The following is a 22,539-nucleotide window of genomic DNA, read 5'->3' on the forward strand; positions in this document are numbered from 1 at the left end:
TTTCGGGCACATTCCTAGTGTTTAGGGTTTTTTTACAAATGACTAGTATGTTACTTGATGAATTTGTTGAAAACAATGTGGGTCTTCTCTAGAGTGAATCAATTCAACTTTCTAAGGTCAAGTCCCTAATCTGATAAAATGATTAGAATCTAAACACTGACTCCAGATGAGAATTTTAAGAACCGAAATCTTTACCAGCATTTTCTCCAATGCGAACTTTTATACAGACCTCGCGGCCAAGTTACATTTGTCGCCTGAACCAACCTCGCTTGCGCCCGCGCATCAAACTGGAATACACAAGCAGACTATCGTCCGATCGAAGATATTGCTATTGAATTAGCATTACCTCTGTTCTAGATATCGATTATTGAAAAAAGAACAGTGGCCACAGAAAATGTATCTGATGCCTGGGGAGATTGCTATGGCATATTTTGATCGATTGATCGGTAGCTTCAACGTGATTGAACGATGTATACTTTTTTATCTTTGAATTTAGGCTGTCATTTATCTGGGTAGTGTATTTTTGAGACCACCATCACTTTTTAGGGCTCATAATATCATCTACGCAACTTGTTCACATGTATAATAAAATATAACAAGAGTTGTCAAAAAGTTTCATTTGTGGGGCATAAGAATAGTTTTTGAGTACTTACTACTGATTTATAAAAGACATATGTACATTGCTCTTTTTAATAAGATGCTAATAAAGATACCTATGCTACCTAGTGAGTACTTAGGTATCTAGTAGGTACCTATTAGGTAGTCATTCTATTTCAGCTTGGGCAAAAATGCTTTCGTATGTCAGAATATTCTCCTTTACATGTGGCATTTCTCAATCCATTTTCGTGAAATTCTGTAAGCAGGATTTCAAGAATTAAACAGGATTTTTTTGTACATTCAGGTTTTGGATTTTTTTTGTTTTTGGGTTCGCGAGGTCTACAACATCTCAGACCCAGTTGCACGAGTAATAGCTCTATAAATAAAGTGTTAGATATTGTAAGCGCTTTATTATCGCATTAGATATATTTAACCTGTGTTGCAACTTTTTATCCAAAGCATTCTTATCAAGCCTCACCATATACGGTCCATTCAGATTACCATCAACTATTCCCCACAAATGCCACAGTCGCGTATTGTAAAAATTCGCGGCGTACAGAAGTCGCAGATCGTGAGAGATGCTCCGATAAGACGATTAGGACCGTATCTTAGGCTGTGTCATTTGAGGCACGTGTGTCTTGGACATGCTTGGTCACGGACTAAAGGAAAAGAGTAGTGTATTTGTAAAAAAATTATAGTGGACAGAAGTTACGGTGAGAGATAGGTAAGGAGATTAAAACCGTATCTCTGGTTGTGTCATTCATGCTTCACAGTACAGCGTACAGCTGCAAAAGTAAATATCCACTTTGTCAATGAATTTCATTTATAAACTGGGCATGCACTTTGCAGCACGTCTAAATTTGACGTACTAGTTGCAGTGTAATGAATACAAGTAGCGGTAGTCCACGCATCGAGTTTCCAACCTTTGTAGACTTAAAATCTAATTAAGACTAGGTACTTATGTATTTCTAACTCTAATGGAGTTCTTGGCTCAATCTTGTAGCTGACGTGGTGTTGTTAGACTCAGAGGGCCTACAGCGAAAATCTTCTCTTAGATACTCCAATGAAGGCGTAACTAGAGTGACAGAGAGACAGATGTCCGCATTTTGCGAACTTCGATTTCGTACCTACAGGTTGGTGCTATTTTAGAGAATCGTTACTACTCGTTTTTACTCTGTGCCTTGTGCCGAGATTCCTCGTGGTCCCGCAGGTATTTCGTTGTCGCAAGGCTTCGTGCACGTGTTTTGGTCTGTGCTTCCGAATAGGGATTCTCTTGTGGTGAGCTTACGCGGAATTCGAGAGCTTCTGTTCGTCGGGTAAATACCGAGGTATCGTTGTAGAAATCGTGCCCTTCAAGTTCATGTTCATTCCTTGTTTTCATCACAGCATGCTTTTCATTTGCATTTGGCCGAATACACATTTGTCGATGGCAACAATGGCTATCTACTACGATAAATTTTAGCAGAGTAGATTAAAAAAAAATACTCTTATTTCAATAAAATAATAACATTACAATTTCTTAAACTTAGTTACAATCTTTAATACTTATTTAACATTTTATTTACTAGGTAGTGTGGGGGACTTATTCCCTAGTCTTAAGTTCTAATATTTATTATCATAATGTATTTATATATGTTTAATGTATATATGTATTATATTTATGTGTATATTTGGAATGTCGGTTTGTAAAGATATATGTGAACTTGACTGTACCTATTCAATATTTAGTCCATTATCCACACCTATATTCGTAATATCTAATCTCGTTTCCTTCCATAAAGAACACTTATAAATGCTGATATAACTCACCTATAGTAAATGAGTTCTCTGAACACTAATCTTAATGATGAATGTTAACACTTGTTTCTTGTCAACTCGTTTAGCATAATGTCTGTCTGTATGTTTATGCTGATTACGTTCATGCCGGACCAACGTTCATGTGGTGTGGGTCGATTAGATATGTTTATGTTGATTAACTCTAAGAGCCACATGAACCTAACAGCCGTACAATCGAAGTTACGCTCTCATTTTAAAACGACATTCTGGAATAATATAAAATTTGACATACTTTGTATTTACAATTTCTAGCAACGAAAACTAGTAAACCACACATAGATTTATGTTAGGTATCTACGTAATACGTGTATGTATTTTGTTTACTGTACCCTAAACTAAATCATACATCTGCATACATCTGCGAAGAAATTCAAAGGTGTATGTGAAGTCCCCAATCCGCATTGGGCTAGCGTGGGGAATATAACCCAAGCCCTCTTGCGCATGATGAGAGGAGGCCTGTGCCCAGCAGTGGGACGTAAGAATATAGGCTGAATTATTATTAATATTACCCTAAATCTATTTACCGTCGTTTCCGAACATTATTCAAGTGAGGCGCACACACATGAGAGAGACCCCTCACTAGCGTCTACTGTGCGTCGGCGTCTAGTCTACGTGTGAAAATGATGTCGCTGCACAGTAGTGCCAACGTTGTTTCGAGCAGCAGCCATAGAGTTGACTAGACGCCGACGCTCCGGAGACGCTAGTGCTGGCCTCTCTGAAACCTGCCTCGCATACGCATCTGTTTTCATTTACGCCCAACGCCCCGTTGATCGCCGCCGCTCGAGCGCTTGCACGCTGAAGCAGGACCAATACGAGTAATTACCTAATTACTGATTAGTGTGTGATCGTTGTTGCAGGAGGTCTAGCGAGCTGAATGAGCTTCACATCGAGACGTCCACTTGAACGTGAGTTTACAATAATATATCCTACATAATATTATATACTGGGTTTACATGACATTAGTGTACTTATTTTAATTGTGATGCTCAGTAGGTAGTAGGTACCTACCTACAGTCAAAGAATTTAAGTGACAATAGTATGAAGTCGCTATCGAGCTTCATATTGATTGTCACTGTGCTTTACAAACGACCGATGCAAACGAAATACTCACAATCAATAACATACTTACCTATTGCACGTACGTAGACAGTATAAAAAACAATCGACAGTCGGTCTTAAAAGGTCGTTGACACTTAAAATATTCAGACAGACACTACGTTCGTGTTTACTTGTTTGTGGTTAAATTCGTTGTAACAAGCAGTAAATTTAAGTGTGATAAGGTATCGGACGTGAAATAAACGGTGACCTGAATTATGGACGGTGGGCCAGATAGGGACCAACGAAGAGGCCAAATCAAACTTACATTGTGATTTCAAAATGATATCTTAAACATACTGTCCGTTAATGTATTGGCGCGAGCTAGACGTAAGTATTTCATACATGCAATTTTATTGAATTGGTAATGCAAGTATTTAGTTCAAACATGAGGAGCACCGGAAGATGAGATAGAACAAAACGTATGTTTGAAGAAACGTCACATTTGACACTGACATATCTAATCCATATCGTTTCTAGATCTATTAATTGACGTATCGTAATGTTCGAATTGGGCCGCTTCTCATACAGGGTGATTCCGGGGTCGTGGAGCAAGCGATCAAGGCATGATACACAAGCCCATACTGAACAACTTTTACTATGGGACCAACTCCGAAATCGCGAAAAAAAAATTGGTAGTTTCATACATTTCGGCCGATCACTGTATTATGCCTTGATCGCTGGCTTTACTATGGGACCAAATCCGAAATCGCGAAAAAAAACTGGCCTTCCCATAGAACACGACAACATGTGATCGGCCGAAATGTATGAAACTACCAATTTTTTTTTTCGCGATTTCGGAGTTGGTCCCATAGTAAAAGTTGTTCAGTATGGGCTTGTGTATCATGCCTTGATCGCTTGCTCCACGACCCCGGAATCACCCTGTATGTGTTGCAAGATCTCTGCTCGGGGAGAACTACTAATCTCAATGGGGTCAGTTTACGAATGCTATTCGCGAGCTCAACAAAGCCAGAATACTTCAGCAATAAAGCAACAAGTCACCCAATTCACCAGACAATCTGTGCTATTTACAGAGGTCCCATTTGATTGTGCCCCGGTCAAGTGACAATCATATCACCACTAATTGAATAACTCGATATACCTATCAGACGATTGATACATCAGAATATCGATACAATGGCCGTCGATTGGAGCCACTTAATCGATGCAGCAAGTTATCGATAATCGAATAAAGGTGTTAATTTGAATAGAATGACGACGATCCCAAACTTGCAAGCGATATTGAACCTTAAACTCAGTAGAGAGGCTTTTTGTCTTTTGAATACGTTAGGTACAGTCAGCAGCAGATATACCTGAGCGGGCAAGGTGTCCAAGAAAACATATACACTTCAATCGTCACAAAAATAAGGACATCTAAGTTGTCATTTTAGCGTAGGCTTTCAGTTCGTCACATATATCTTAACTTCTGAGTTTTTCTTTAACACATACACCCTTATTTAATCACAATGACAATAACGGTTACAAATTCAGTGGTAACTAAGCACTCAAATTCAAGCTGCTGTCATTAATACCTACACGCACTGCCAACACGTATGTCAGCAGCCAGGGTGCCACCAGTTGCTAAGCAGTTGTTATTTCAATGGTAACTAAGCATCAACATTTTATCTGTTTAACTTTTAAAAAAATACTGTAGCAACTACGAATTGACACCTCCTTTCTTAAAGAAGTATTTTATCGTCAAGTGTCAAACTTAGACAATAAATAAGTATTTAGGTTCTACGAGAATGATCGGTTTTTTATTTTAGGGCCCCCCCACATCTGGCGTCTTTCGAGCGTCGGCGTCTACAATTCTATGGCCGACGTCGACGCAGCGTCGACGCAACTGCGCAGCGACGTCATTTTCCATAGCGCTGGACCGACGCCGACAGACGCCGACGCTCGAAAGACGCCAAACTCCAAGCCGTAGAGCATATTATATGTTAATATATTTATTTAGCCCGCTTATTGTACTAAAATATACTATATAGTACTAAAATACGATGCTCCGAATCGATTAAAGAACGAAGGAGAAAATAATAGAATTGAAACTTAACACGTTCACTGTCCCAATCTGACATGTAAACCTTATGGCTTTGTAATAGAGGCTAGCCGTGGCCCCACGTGAGGAGCACGGGCAGTAAAGGTGTTAAGCATATCCAACTATGACTCTCATGATCCGCAAGAACGGTGCCTCCTCTTTTATATATGTACCTATGCGATAAAACCATCACTGCCATGCATATACCTACGCAATATGCTAACTGTTGACCATAGGAATGACGAGTTTTTACAACTTAGCAGAGAGGATAGAGTACTATCCGGAGTTATATACAGTATGTATCAGAACGAAAGGCCAAGAAAGAGACCCCATTAATTTTTAGGTCATACTGAGCAACGTTTACTATGGGACCCGGAAAAAAGTTTACTCTCCCATAGAATACCTACTTCAACATCAGACCAGCAAAATGTATGAAACTTCCAATTATTTTTCCGCGTTTTCGAGGTTGGTCCCATAGTAAAAGTTGTTCAGTATGACCTAAACATTAATCGGTCTCTTTCTTGGCTTTTCGTTCTGATACATACTGTATATCTTTGAACTTATTGTTAGTATAACCTAGCAGTAAACATCAAATGGCATTCCGCACAGGAGTAATCTAAGGAACGCCCACTGCGGGTTCAAACCTACAACGTCCTGTTAGAAAGTCTTACATACGCTACATGTGACATATCTTCAAAAAACATATAAACTTATGCGAAATTAATATAAAACCACAAATTAATAATAGAAATAAAACCCAAAAAAAAGCTGTAAACTCTAGGTGCGTCCAACTGAGATTTGAACCCGCGGTCTCTGCTTTGAAAAGCAAACGCCTTAGTAACAAGACCACAACGTGCTTTGACAATTGGCTCTAAATTCGGCTTCAGTTAGCTTTCGCTATGTGTCACTCATTCGTTTTGATGATTCTATTCAATAAAAGAAATAGTTTGCAGTAAGTTGACTGACAGGCCCCTGTCAATGGTTGAAGGGCAAAACGTGAGATAGATGTATGTGATGACAAGACTGTACTGCTTTCGATGATTGTTAAAACGCTTTACCTGAAATTAGCATGGCAATTATTCATTCAATATACGACCATACATGTCTGCTTTAAACGTCTATTTTTACATATTGTTCAGATATATTTGACACGTTGACCGCTTAGATACCAGTGGTTTTTTGACAGCTAAGGTATCAATGATTTGTTGTAAGTGTAGAAATTAATGAATAGCGACTGTTAAGATATTTGTGACATGTTGAGCGCTCACAAGTAAATGCTACCATGACAGTCAACAACTTTTTGACAGTTTAAACGTTTACCTCTCTTTGAGCACCTGGAGTGTATAGCGACTTCTGCTGCTGACTGTATGTATTAGATCAAATAGAGTTTAACTTTATTAACCTCCGACGCAAAAACTGGAGTGTTATAAGTTTGACGCCGATGTCTCTCTGTCTGTCTGTGGCATCGGAGCTCTCAAACGGATGGACCGATTTCAATTCGGCTCTCTTTACGTGAAAGAGAGTCTCTTTCCTTGCGGTAGTTCTTAGCTATGTTTGATAAAAATCGACCCAGTAGTTTGAAGAGTATCAGCCCTTTTCCAAAATGATGTAAGGCATTTTTGTGAGAAGAGTTTTTTTTTGTCATTTTTAACAAATAGTTATTAACATTTGAATGTGACTCATCAACGTAGGTACTAACGATATATCATCACATACAGTCCGTGAGTTAGAGGCATTTCCGTTTCTAAGATAAGTAAAGGAGAATCATTAATCATAGTTATTTAAGCATCTTTCTGACAAACTTCAAGATTTATTGATTTTCGTGGTGTGTTTGCATGTGTACATATATTATTATTTTATTATGGACTAATTCTTTACATAATAAAATATAGTCATTATAATGACGTGTGTTTACTTTCACTGGATTTGTCCTAAAAATCGTTACTGACTTAAATTCGATAATATACGAAAATTTGGTAAAAACAACAAATTCACTAACAAAAACTAGGTGTACCTATGCAAAAGAAAGGCATGCAGATGCATTGCAAGACATAATCGGGACCAAAGTGAACCGTTTAATTCATAAATAGCCAATATTAAAGACAATCAAAGCACGATATTGAATAATAATTGGTGCGGTCACGAGGCAGATGGTATCAGCGAGCGTGCCGCATCCATCAGCCGTATCGGCCGTATCGGGCGTATCGGCCCGATAACCGGCGCGACGCTCGGAGGCTATACGCCGTATGTCTAGTGGCTTGTTGGACGGCGCGAGCGGTGGAGTCACGTGACTATTTATAATTATTATAGTATACTGCACATGACCTGACGTAAAGAATAAACTGTGAAATCTGCCCTTGAGACAATTCAAAATAAACAATTGATCCATGTACAGTCACCTGCAATAATATGTTACTCTTCGAAGGCCGCAAAAATATCTGACACGATCTTATTTATAGAGCATTAAGAGTGTGTCATATATTTTTGCGGCCTTCGAAGAGTAACATATTAGTGCAGGTGACTGTACTAAGCATTTAATGTCATAATGACCCACAAAAATATGTACTGAGGTATGCTCAGCTCAGTTAAGTAGGTACAGATTATAAAATGTCCAACACCTGTTTGCGACTAACCTGAAGCCACTCGCTCAAACTCGTCAGGTACCGACAATACTTACATTACAGCCCATACATATGCCCTTCCAGTTCCACGGGCCCGCATTGTCTCGCGGAGCGATTATATCGGCGAAATTTGTGCTCGCCGACGATGCAACGTTTGTCTTTCGCCGCAAATGAGCCGGAATGGCCCCGAGGCGTACCAGCTTTTAAATCTTAACTTGACCGGATATTGATTTGATATTAGGTGCAGGTTACAGTCGCAATATACAGGATGTTTTATTCAGATAGGTCCGTTCTTAGAATCAAGAGGCCGATTTAAAAAACACTTTGGAAATTTTATTTTTAATTTTATATGTTCCATTTTCTCTGCAGGCCTGGGGCTCCGTTTTTGTAGGCAAATAATATGACAATATTTAGTAATGTTTTTTCTTTGTAGGCTTATAGTTTTATAGTAATATACATATTTCCCTTATAATAGCTGAGGGTTTTACTTAGTTCATATTCATATTCATATTCATATATTTATTGCGATCATGTTCATTACAGAGGATGGTATAAAACATTGTGAAAAGTAGGTACATGATACCCCGTTAGGGCATTGCAATTATCTTAATACTACTTAATGGTAACTATTTACAAATGATACATTACATTATTAAACTTAAGAATTGCAAAATAAATTATAATAATAAACAAAATATTAAATTTTAATTAAATATCATCCATATTGCATTACTACTTATTTTATATATTTAATTCATCATAAAAGTCCAACAATAATAAATAATAAAATTAAATTAAAATAATCAACTAATATTTACTCCAATTCATTATCTGATAAAAATTCCTCGATTGTATAATATGCCTTTCGTATTAGAATTGATTTAAGTTTATTAATAAAAGATTGCGGTTTTTGCTCACTAGTAACGCTTTTTGGTAATTGGTTGTAAATTATCACAGATCTATAATGAGGGCTATTTTTAAACATTTGTAAATTTGGTTTTGCTGGCAAAAATAGTTTATCCTGTCTTCTTCGGGCACTTTTGACATGGTCGTACAATGTAATATGTTTCCTAACAAAAGCAGCAGTTTCAAGAATGTAGAGACAGGGGAGGGTAAGCATATTTTCTTTAATAAAGAGTTCTTTACATGCAGCTCGTTTGCGAACGTTTACAATTATTCGAAGGCACTTCTTTTGGCTTACGAATAGACTGTGCGCTTCTGAGCTGTGTCCCCATAAAATAATGCCATATTTCAGCCACGAGTAGGCATAAGCATAATATGCAGATTTAGCGCATTCCGAGTGTGTATTAGATTTTAATAAATTCAAGGCAAAAATGAATTGGGATAGTTTTGATTTTATCATTGAAATATGTTCTTGCCAGTTAAACGAAGTATCGATAGTGATACCCAGAAGGTTGAAATGCTTTACTTCCTCTATATTTAAAGTGCTAGTTACTGTAGACAGGTCTAGGGGTTCCTTTTGGTATGGATGAAATTGTATAATTTTTGTTTTAAGGTTATTAATTTCCAAATTATGATTTGAGAGCCATGAAGTAGTATTTTGATAAGATTCTATAATTTTATTAGCGTCGCTTAAATGTTGACAATCAAAAAGGAAGGACACATCGTCAGCATACAATATATTGAAATTATTTGTCGATTTTGGAAGATTATTAATATAAATGATAAAAAGTAAACATCCGATCACGCTGCCCTGGGGGATAGAGCAGTTTGTTACTTTCATGTTAGATTGCACTAAAGTTAGTTGGTTACTTTGTTCGTCAAAGTGCCGTATCTGTACGTATTGTTTTCTGTCGCTAAGATACGATTTTAGCCAGCCGTAAGCGTTACCTCGTATGCCTATTTCCTCCAGTTTCTTTAGCAAAATGTTGTGAGAGACCCTATCATATGCCTTCGTCATATCAAGTAGGAGTCCTACAGCGTAATGTTTGTGTCGTATGAAATCTAGAGCGCGTTGTACAAACTTGAATACTGCTAAGGTGGTTGAGCTGTTTTTGCGAAAACCATGTTGATTTTCATCTAGAAGCTTGTACTTTTCCAGAAAATCGTAAATACGGATTGTCAGTTATATTGTTATATTGATGATTGTTAGTTTCCGAAATAAAATGGCTTCAGCTCTATATATTCGTATATTTTACTGGGATCAATTGCCATATCGATGTAAGAGTTATGTTTCTTAAATTGAATGTATTTGTTCTCCTCCCTAAAATCCGAGCGAAATGCAGTTTGAGTGTTAAACGCATATCAATTCAAGGTTTCCAATGTCCGAACACCGCTTCCGCTAAAGGATTCTGCCTTTTGCCTTGTCATGAGCCGTGGGAGAGTTGGTTGGTTCATAGAAAATTTGCTAAATTAGATAGCTGAGATAATGGCGCGCATTTATATCGCAATAGATGCCGCGATAACTGAACAAGGAACCTTTCAAAGATCTCTTTATAGTGACGTCTTTAAAGGTCGGTACATACATCGGTTTTTCGTTTATATTGTTCCGCTTATTGGCCTTATTGCGTAATAAATGAAACATCTAATTATGAAAATAATAAATGCTATGAAAACAAATTGTAATTTTATTAGCATTGTTGTACATATTAAATAATATCTTACACGTCTTATAAAAACATTATATTGTATATTATTAAATATTTATTAGACCTTACACATCTGACATCTATTCACACTTTTTTCATTACAATTAGGTACGCAATCAAAGATGCAAATACAGACATTAATGTTAATGACTTCCTGTTGATATCCTCAGACAGTTTCATACCACCATTGTATTGGTGCCTGCACTTTTGATGCTTTAAAACTAAATTATAATAATTTATACCTAATATAAATTATTATAATTATAATAATTAATAATTAACTGAATGAAGACACTTAGTTATGATGTATTGAATTTTTGGTTCATACCTAGTTGCAGTATTAACTATACCCCCTTATTCATAAAACTTACCAACCTCTTTAAAACAAACCGTTGATTAATTTTGTCTTTAACGATTTCCTACGGTGTGTTCGATTTAACAATCGTTTATACAGTGTGGAAAGATAAGTCGGGCCCTGGAGGGAAACTACCTTCAATCCTTAAGCTGGCTCATTTTACTTAAAAGAGACATTCCTTTATTTTTAAAAAGAAGCAAAACTGCATTTAAATATTTTTCTTTTTAGGGTTCCGTACCCAAAGGGTAAAACGGGACCCTATTCCTAAGACTTCGCTGTCCGTCCGTTCGTCCGTCCGTCCGTCCGTCCGTCTGTCTGTCACCAGGCTGTATCTCACGAACCGTGATAGCTAGACAGTTGAAATTTTCACAGATGATGTATTTCTGTTGCCGCTATAACAACAAATACTAAAAACAGAATAAAACAAAGATTAAAATGGGGCTCCAATACAATAAACGTGATTTTTGACCAAAGTTAAGCAACGTCGGGAGTGGTCAGTACTTGGATGGGTGACCGTTTTTTTTTTGCTTTTTTTTCGGTATTTTTTTTGCATTATGGTACGGAACCCTTCGTGCGCGAGTCCGACTCGCACTTGCCCGGTTTTTTACATTTATTTTCTTCAATTTGGCTTGTCTAAAAAAATCCTACTAAATATTAGATTTGACAGACAGACGAGTGTAAGATCTAATGTTTCTTGGAGAAATGTTATCATTAACATTAACTGTATCGACTAGTAGAATAAAATTGCGAGTGTTTATTTAATGGAATTTTTAGTCGGTTCGAGGCAAGTGAGTTTTAGAAAATCTTTGAATGCAGTTTTGTTTCTTTTGAAAAATAAAGTAATGTCTCCTTTAAGTAAAATGAGCCAGCTTAAGGATTTAAGGTAGTTTCCCTCCAGGGCCCGACTTATCTTTACACACTGTATAGTTGACGTTTACGCCCTTTCATTCTAAAGACGTATTTTCACGTAGAGCCCGCCCACATGCTACAATTAGTTGCCTCTGATTCGCTTAATTTAGTCTCGTCGGCACCAAAAGACCTGAAGAGAGTGACGATATGACGCTTATACGACTTTTAGTATTATTTTGTCACGTTATCATAGCTAATGACGATGATGACTCAGTATGGAATTAAGCTTAGAATACAATTTTCCACTTTTAAATTTATTCTAAGCTTAGTAACATCGTTAGCAGACGTTTCTGCTTGTTAAAAATTAAAATCAGTATGGAATTATTGAGGTAACACGTTTTATAATAAACATTTTATTGAGAGTTAATTAATTGACACCTACACGCTAATTCTAATCGCTTCTTTTATTGGTTGCATGATTGACAATGGTTTCCTGATGCTCTATGTCACATTTGTTTTTTTAATAGCTTTCGTGTTTGTATCGATATCTACACCGTAAAAAAGACGCGCAAATAACGCACACGTGTATCGATGAAAACGTACGCAACGCAAACAAAGTGCTCCGAGACATGAAAAAAGCGGCCAAGTGCGAGTCGGACTCGCCGATGAAGGGTTCCGTAGCAACAAGTATATGTAATAAAATTGCGGCTTACGATTTATGACGTATTAAAAAAAAACTACTTACTAGATCTCGTTCAAACCAATTTTCGGTGGAAGTTTGCATGGTAATGTACATCATATTTTTTTTGGATTTATCATTCTCTTATTTTAGAAGGGGAGGGACACACATTTTACCACTTTGGAAGTGTCTCTCGCGCAAACTATTCAGTTTAGAAAAAAATGATATTAGAAACCTCAATATCATTTTTAAAGACCTATCCATAAATACCCCATACAGGTTTAATGAAAAAAATTTTTTGAGTTTCAGTTCTAAGTATGGGGAACCCCCAAAATTTATTGTATTTTTTCTATTCTTGTGTGAAAATCTTAATGCGGTTCACAGAATGCATCTACTTACCAAGTTACAGTATAGTTCTTATAGTTTCCGAAAAAAGTGGCTGTGACCTACGGACGGACAGACAGACAGACAGACAGACATGATGAATCCATAAGAGTTCCGTTTTTTGCCATTTGGCTAATGGAACCCTAAAAATCACTGTCGACGCTGTGTGTTCGCTGTAAGTACACGGGTGAATCAATAAAGTACCTATATTGAGTGCAAATCATATCAAGTTATAATCATGTTGTTAAAAAACTTAAGAAAGAAAATATAATTGCGCGAAATTGATGATCAGTTTAGCCAAAGATTTACAAGGTTCGGACAGTTGTATTGCCGTGGCCATAACTGGCCCCGGCCATTGTCACGAATCTGTTCAAATAATGGGCACGAGGAGTTATGGACGTGCCGCTATGGGGAGTTCATTAAAGGACCTGCTATGTGATTTACAGTTGGTAAGTTGTAGGAACTCGAGCCGTATATGAGTAATAAGAAATGATGAATTAGAAGAACTGAGTTTGAACTTCAATCTGAGGCTAGAAATTATGTGAAATATGTTATTGACAAGTGTTTTGAGAGTTTCTGAAATGTCATGATTTAGAAATATTTTCAGCCGCTATAAGGCTTGTCGTTTATGGGTCTTTTTGTATTGAAAAGATTCGACTCTTTAATAGTACTTTTATAGTAATAATTAAACAAATAAATGGCCTTACCCGAATCCAAGCCCGGGACCTCCTGCTTCTAAGGCAGGGTCACTACCGATTAGGAGGTTGGAGGAGGCAGCTATAACGCGGTAACAAATGGCGGAGTATCGGAATTACGCGTTTAGTGCAGACAATGGACGAGTGCATTTAATATTTGTAATCCGAGCTCCATTTCGGGCGTCTTTATGGTTTGCTTCGATTTATTGCGAGATTATTATATATTCATGAGGATTTTAGTCGTTAAATTATTGCATGAATTAAGACGCATTTATGTTTTACTATTGAATTGAATCTTGAATCTAGGTAGACCAATTTCAACTTACCTATGGCTATAACAGTCACCTCATACTCGTGCATGTCTGGGCCTCCGGTCGATATGTTTTAGCAACAAGATCATGAAGGGCGAAAAGTTGCGATGTCACTGTTGTCAGATGTTGCGGTTGCCTCTTGCCTGTTATGTATTTTAAATATGAATGAATTAAAATATAATAATTGCAGATTAATATTGAATTACTCTAATCTAAGTTTGTATTTCTCGCCAATAGCACCATATGCAAGTGACCTATTAGTTAATTACTTAATCCTCTAACGCGTTTACACTCAATTGCTAAATCGCTGCACTGCACCCCGACAGCTGTAAACCCATTTAACTTATTCACAACTTTCCACACGACTAACGTTCTTATCCCTTGGATATAAGGTTTAAAATAACATGTTAACATGTTTGTGGAAGTTAAGTGAGCAGGAGCAAGTCCTCTATTCCGATTAAGTGCACACGCGAAAGCGAGTCCGCTCTTCGGATGAACCAAAATAACGTGACCAGGGGCGGACCCCATAACCCTTGCCCCTACCTCTACTCAAAAAAGTATTATTTCTCAAAAAATACTCGACTTTCTATTTCTACAGAAAATTTTCGACCATGAACCCTGCACATAGACTCCTTTTTTGGGCACTTGTGTAAAGGTGCCGCACCGCAGTCAACTTTTGTAGAGCCACCCTACGCAACACGGTAACATTAGATAACTAAGATTATACCTAGTTGTAGTTACTTACTGTTGCACTGTGTTGCTCCACAGTTGCTTAACAAAAGTTAAATGCAAAATACACGTTAAACAGCACTATTCAAGAGCGCACGTATTCTGGTGCTCAACGTTTAACTCGGCCATAAAATGCTGCAAGCGTTCGTAACAAAAGCGTGCGCGTGCGCCGGCCGTCAATTAAATCCAATTAGAGCAACGCTTTGATCCGGCGCCGCCCGACGGCTTCTGTATTCCCCACGCATGCTACGCAAACTTATACAATTGTATACTTTAATCTTAATGTCAATAAAGTTTATGTTTTTTAACACAAATCTTTCAAATACAATTGTCAAATACAAATTCTACTTGTACTCTTGTTTTGGACCTAAAAATGCATGTGTACCAACTTTCAGACTGTCTTATTGATGTTCGAAGGTAAACTCTATCTACATATCTAACCGGTACCTAATCTAAACAAGCTTCGATGTTATCACGGAGATCAAACCTTACCGGGCATCGCTCCGAACCGGGAGCTCTCTAATCTCTCCCTATCTCCTAAACTTGTCAATTGACAACCCATAAGATAGAATCTTCCAAATCTGTACTGTATGTATAATTTTTAAAGAACATGAGTTCGATTTTTTTTTGTATTTTTATGATAACTGTTATGACTTGGTCTATCATCCGTTTACGGCTTGACGTCGAATTCTGGGACACCCTGTATGTACTTGTTAATTGACAACTGACAGAGACTGACTTTCTTATCTTTTATCTTGAGATTTGTACCAAATTGGGCGTGAATACCGGAGTGAATATCTGAATATCGGACCAATAATTACGATATTGCCATAATGGAAACCAAAAGCCAATATTACCCAAATTGGAAATATATTAAATTAAATTGTTAACGTTGTATGCGCCGGCGCTTGGTAAGCCGCAAGAGTGACGAGAGTATCACTAACACCGTAACACCCTTGTCAATCTTTCTGGTATCGCGGTATCAGGACCGTTTTAGACAGTCTTCCCATTGTTTGGACGTCGCTATATTCGTGCAAAGCGGCATCTCGACCACACATCAGAGCGGAGTGCGGTATCGGTGTGATAACCGCACGGGTAGCACCCTTGTCACTCATCCCTGCTGTAACGGCGTTATCAATGCAGCGGAATGCAGCGTCGCGTCGTAAACACAAGTAAGTACATCGTAAATAAATATACGCGTTGCTCTGACATCGCTGTTTGGAACCTCCTGCATGAGACCCAGAAGCAGTTGTTTTGTTTTTGAAAGTTTGTTCATAAAAGTTCATAAAGGATTGTGAAATATGTACGAAAACTTGTACGAGGAGTCTCAGGAGCCTGTGATATTAACTAATTTTGTTATGTTTATTTCCATAAATTAGAAAGTCAATAATAAACCCAAAGTATCTGGTAATCTACGAGGGTATACAGTAATTTAGCAAATATATAATATTCTCTGCTCCACATTAATCACCACAAAAAATAAATTAATTTGATATCCCGACAATTTCGAAGAATGCAAAATAAAATAGCATCAGAAAGTTCGAATCAAAAAGTATCACGAAACAATGAATTCTGATTACCTGCCATGTCATGCTGAAATTAATTACAAGTCAAATTAACCTCGGTTTCTAAACAACCATTGACAATTGATAATCACATAAGTTCTAGGAAGTGCGATTATTAGGATAATCGTCTTGATTATGCATAAGTACCTTCAACTTGTTTGTCGACACAATATGCACCCATGGTAGGTTAATTGCTTACATTTCTTGGATACCTATTATAAAATCTAGTCATTCGTTGACATACCGTAAACCCGCTCAACTGTAGTACTTAGTGCAAACTAAGTTAACTAAGTACTGAACTTGAATTTGTTTATGTAAGTAGGTGTGATTAATATTGGTATTGCTTCGAGGATAACATTGGTGTTCATGTTCATACACATAATTTTATTAAACTTGTACACCATAGTTGTTTACTGGAATATAGTTTAGTAAGTTGAGTGGTTTTACAGTACCAGTACCTACTAACTGACTGTGCTCGGAGCAGTTCGTAAGCCGGGCGCTATTAGGTACTATTTAGTGATATACTGGTACTATTGGTGTTTTCAAAACACCCATTGATAATCGCAATTATTTTCTAGGAAGTTTATTAGTATAATCGCTTTAATTACTTATGCAGATACCTACTTTGTTTGCGGCACGATATGCGCCGATGGTATATTTCTTAATTGCTCATTGCGTTATCAGGGCTATTTCCAACATTTATAATAAGCATTATCATAACAATAACAGGCTAGTAACTCGCGCTGTCCGCGATAACGTCTCGCTCGGATCCTCAGTCGGATGCTGTTCTTGAGAGCAAACAGTTTTATTTTCCTCTTGAAGATCGGTGTGAAGTGTCAGTGTTCTATTTTTATGTCGATAAGTGTGTGTATGCGTTGAAGAAGATACATTGTTCAGGTAGTTTGTATTTTTATTAACTGATGGAGAAAAGGAGTGATGTTTTAATTTTCGCTGACTTATCTCTTTTCTAGGTTGTTTCAATATTGTATCAGCAAGCAACGTTTTCTCATTAAAAAGTGAAGCCTCGAGCGAGATTCAATCTCACGTCGTTTTGGACCACCGGTCTGTTTGAGTGATTTGGGACATCAGTGCCGTCAAGGCAGTACCTACTCTTATGCTAGTTAGATGTCGCTTTGTACGATCGAGATGTTTCTATACCAATTCACACCTTTTCAGTTTTCAGTGACTATAATACGAGATTCCTAGAAGCTTTCATAATGATTGTCACTGTAACAAGGTGACGAAATGATACATAAATAAAATATTTCCTTAAGGCGCGTAAGACAAAGAAGGAAGTGATGGAAATATTCATCGAGGTCGAGCAAACTTCAAACAACAGAAGAACTTGGTTAGCGACTAGAAAGACAAGACTATTGTTCCTGAAGGTCAAATATCAGACAAGTGTAGACATTCCTTACTACAGATCTTACACCATCAAGTCGTCAGTATCCTACGCTTACGATAAACTTTACCTTAACATTGAAAGCAAAATTTCGTACTCGCTTTTTATAGACACTGATACTTTGTGCCAGTGATTGATGGATCTAGTAATGGTCATATGTTTGTGTGCCAGTGGTCATTTATTTTTGAGCCATATAATTAGCCTATTGTTGCCTCCAATGGTTTACCGAAGTTATTTTAGAGCGCACGACGGCGCAATGATCGTTTTTAGGATTCCGTTACACCTCAGATATTTTACAAGATAACTGTTTGGTTTAAAGGGCTTATGCCCATAAGTTAAGAGATAAATTATTTTTTGAAAGTAGTACCATTTTCGTTCAGGTCCTTATCATTGTAGAAAGTATTATTAAAAGAGATAGTAGAAATTAAAACTGTAAAGAAATAAATAAAAAAAAATCAAGTAAACAACGAAAACTGTTGTACTTGACGAATAACCTGCGAAGCTTGACGCGTGCTAAGTAATAATTTCATCGATCCTAATATCAAGTTGGTGTAGACAGCAAAGAAGTACACAAATTATAAAAAAAAGATTGGTACTTAGAAATTATTCAATTCGTGAAATCCCTAACAATTTTGCGTTAAAACTCAAATTATTTTATAATATCTTTTCATAACAATCTTTCATAGTGCCTTATTCGTATTGTCCGACACACAACAGAGTTGCTACGTACGGAATCCTCCACCGTTCGTGTTCGACACACACCTGATTCTTTGTACGGGCCGTGTGCGTCTCAATTTCTTACCACCATCTATTAATCATACCTCGTTGGATCAAGGACGGTGCGACTTGTAAAGTTGTATTGCAAGCCGCAGGTGGCATTGGCTTTCATTACTACTGCGTTGGTAATGATCATTGATCAGTAGCGATATTCCATATTGTGAATCTTGTGGCAATTAAAGCTTTGCCATTTGACAACCTCTTGTACCAATTCAGTAAGGTATTCTGGCATTTATTTTACTGCAATTAATGAGTATGACTGCATGAAAAAATGATTGGTCCTAAAGAGGACGAATGAAGTCGTTTACAGGAAAACTTCCTATAAAATTTTATTTTTAAATCATAAATGGCAATAAGGGAAAAATTAAGAAAATATAGCCTAGAATTTGTTTATTAGGATCCCCGAGGTTTATTTTTAGAATTGACTGTCATTTATCCATATCCGTCATTCTGCTAAATTTTATTATTAAGGGGGATAAAAACTGCGAAGATACAATGCGATGAATAGGTAAAATGTTCATCATGAGCTGTTTAATTATTAAAAAAGTCGCCGTAGCCGTTTTTGCTAGTGTATTTCTACTGTATTAGGTACCCTCAAATGATGTACGATCAGTAGAAGTTACTGTATTACTCAAACTTTATTGCTTTGCCGAGAACGACGTTAACTTTTAGTTTTATTATAATTTATTGCGGATCGTTTATCAGCGGGGAGGTCGTTATGTTTCTTACTGTAGCGTTAAGGGTGAACGGAGATATTTGTTAAGTATTATTTGAAAAAACTGAAAGATAACTGGATCCCGGGGTCATTTCATAGCAATAAAAGGCGCCTAAATATTGACCTACCTGTAAAACAACACATATTATTTATTTTTTCTAGTGCCTACATATTAAATATAAATTTTATCTAACAACCTTTAAGTGGATAGTGGACGACCGCTTCTCCATACAAACGTAGTCCGAGCTTTCCTCCCTGGATATTGATATTCATCATCACAGGCCTTTCCGTCTATTGCAGACGATTTATACATTGCTGTGCAGACACCGGGTTTGGTGACTGTGGAGGCCGATGCGTGAGCGGCATGACCTCCCACATTTTTGGCAGAGAAAGCTCATGCCATCCGAGGTTCCAGTCCCGGTTTGCTTTCTGCGACACCTTCTGCTATCTAATGCATTAAACCAGGCTTGGTCGCATAGCCTTCTCCCCTCCACAACACGCTTGCGCCATCCATCACGGTCTTCAGCTAAGGCTTCCCAGGCATGGTGGTCGATTTCAAATGCAGACATGTCTCGCTTGACACAGTCTTTAAAGCGCAGCATCGGTCTTCCCACGTTCCTTTTAGCATACGCAACTGCACCGAGCAAGACACGTCGAGGTATTCTAGCGGGTTCCATCCGGTGCACATGCCCCAGCCACCGCAAGCGTCTCTGTTTGAGAAGAGCGGCAAGACTGGGCAGCTGTGCTTTTTCAAGAACCCTCTGATTAGTCACTTTGTCCTGCCAAGTTATGCCTAAAATGTTGCGTAGACAGCGCATGTGAAAAGTGTTGAGTCGTCGCTCCTGTTTTGCATACGTCGTCCAGGTTTCTGCTCCGTACAAGAGTATACTTAGAACGCAAGTCTGGTATACCATCATCTTGGTTCTAACAGTGAGATGTTTGTTGCACCACACCCTTGTACGTAGCCTCCCGAACATGGTCGCCGCTTTGCCAATACGAATATCGATCTCTGCATCAAGCGAGAGATTGTTCGACACGGTCGACCCAAGGTAGCAAAACTTATTGACGACTTCCAGAGCTGTGCCATCCACCAGTATTTTGGGTGTTTCCGCACTGCCCTGCACTAACACGACTGTCTTTTTGGCATTGATGGACATGGAGAACAAAGTGCATGCCCGGGAAAACCTGTCCATGATGTTTTGCAACTCGGCTGCGGAGTTAGTCACAAAAGCTGCATCGTCAGCAAACAAGAGACTGTCGACGAAGAAGTCCTCGCGATGTTTTGCTGATTTGAGGAGAGAGATGTTGTATAACTTCCCGTCGTCTCTTGTATGCAAATGCACCCCCTGTTGGTTATTACTAAAAGCAGCCTTTAAAAGTAGTGAGAAGAAAATACCAAATAGTGTGGGTGCTAAAACACAGCCTTGGCGTACACCCCTCCGCATTTCAAATTGCTGGGATGCTTTACCGTCATAAACCACAGTGCCTTTCATGTCATCATGAAAAGATTTGACTAGATGCAGGAGTTTAGGGGGACATCCAATATTCTCAAGTGCAGTATATAGTCCTTCTCTGCTGACAGTGTCAAAAGCCTTGTTAAGATCTACAAAGGCTACAAACAGAGGTGTGTTTTGTTCTCTACACTTTTCCTGTAGCTGACGAAGTGAGAAAACCATATCTACAGTGGAACGCTGGGGACGGAAACCACACTGTGACTCCGGGTATACACTATTTGCAAGTTTTTGGAGTCTCCCGAGTACTACACGTCCAAATAACTTGCCAACTATACTCAAAAGGGAAATGCCGCGGTAGTTGTTACAATTACCGTGATCTCCTTTCCCTTATATTAATATTATAATATTGATATTATGGAGAACATTTTTATACAATTTATTGTATATTAACCATAGCTATGACTACGTTTGCATGGAAAAACGGTCGTCCTCTTTATTGAATAACATTTTAGTTATGTCGCTACTTTGTAACAAACTCTAGTAGTTTATTACTAACTATAGTGATACTACTAAATGGTTAATTACCTAACCTAAGTAAAAGTTTCGAAAATCGCGAATCGAATCGAAATCACCACAAACCACCAACCTGAGCATATCTACTTACATTTAAAACATAGAATCAAGAGTTTATTATCGCAAAGTCCAATACGAATATTAAGTAATACCTATCCGTACTATCTAAGCGTACTTTACTCATCGCAATGTGAAAGTATTCCACTAAAACAAGTATTTAATTTATTCTCCATATCGTCAAATGCAAATTAAACATCAAACCTATTGATACCGCAATAGAATTCATCATTTCTATCTGCTTGTGAGGTCTCTACTTTTTTTGCGCTCGAATGGTAATTAAAGTTAGTAATTTATCACAGATAAATATGTAAACAAGTACCGCATATACCTACCGCAATTTATTCAAACTTGCAACATGCAATCTTTAGGTATGGGTACATTAAAGACCACCGCGTCAGAAGAAATTATTCCTATTTAATTTTAGAATAGATTAAAGGAAGTATCGTTAATCGCTGATGCCAAGAAGAGTGTAAGATACCTTCTTTATACAATTAATGATGTTTACAAATAAATATATGAATCAGGTAATAAATATATGTAGTTATTTCTAGGCACTTACATTAAGTCCTAGAGAACTGTGGTTCCAAAACTAACATTTCGGAGACGAAAACTCAAGAAACATTCGACAAACACACTGTACATACATGTCTATGGCAATTTACCTACCGTTACCATAAAAACTTAATCTACTCTGTCATTAAAGCATCTAGCGATACATCAGCAGCAGCAGCAGCACTAATATCACACAGTAATCTCATGTACCTTCTTAATTACCATCGTCCACACTACTGTTAACTGCAAGCCACGTCTTCAACTATTCCGTAGCTGACCACAATTGCCTAAGTTAAACGGTATACTTACGAGAGGCAATAGCAGTAAAACACGTTATTGCACAGAACAAGAACATAAAATTTGTTTATTAATAGGTAAGCAATGTATTCGCGAAAATCGATAAGTAGTTAATATGAATCATAAACCACTTGGACATTGTCGCTTATCGTGTTACCTTGGCTAATAAACATCCTGATAGGGATGATACTATACATACACATCGTTCTGACTATTTTTATTTTATTTTGACTCATTTGGTTTAAAACATAATGCACGAAACACAAAACTTTGGAATCTCCCATTAAGTGAAAAGTTACTTGTGTCAGGAGACATCGCACTTTAATTAGAGAATGGAGTACAAACC

The 22,539-nt window shown here is 37.6% G+C and overlaps 2 protein-coding genes across 4 annotated transcripts in view; one reads left to right on the forward strand and one right to left on the reverse strand.

The window, feature by feature from the left end:
- Positions 1–22,539, forward strand: part of LOC134669157 (protein N-terminal asparagine amidohydrolase) — a 49,230-nt gene that overhangs the window by 14,258 nt on the left and 12,433 nt on the right. Inside the window, exon 2 of one of the 3 annotated variants that reach the window (XM_063526705.1) lies at positions 3,291–3,338. The gene's annotated coding sequence lies outside the window, so the exon portion shown is untranslated. Of the gene's footprint in view, positions 1–3,290; positions 3,339–17,114; positions 17,268–22,539 lie in introns of those variants that run through there. The other 2 variants (XM_063526706.1, XM_063526707.1) reach the window with 2 other exon arrangements.
- LOC134668695 (uncharacterized) lies at positions 19,563–20,750 on the reverse strand. The gene has a single exon (XM_063526136.1). It carries the CDS (start codon positions 20,748–20,750, stop codon positions 19,563–19,565), a length of 1,188 nt encoding a protein of 395 aa, XP_063382206.1.

Source organism: Cydia fagiglandana, chromosome 11, assembly GCF_963556715.1.
Source record: "Cydia fagiglandana chromosome 11, ilCydFagi1.1, whole genome shotgun sequence".
NCBI lineage: Eukaryota > Metazoa > Arthropoda > Insecta > Lepidoptera > Tortricidae > Cydia > Cydia fagiglandana.

Bases quoted from the DNA above. Each gene is read 5' to 3' on its own strand.
- LOC134668695 (XM_063526136.1), bottom strand. From the start codon at position 20,750: ATGAAAGGCACTGTGGTTTATGACGGTAAAGCATCCCAGCAATTTGAA.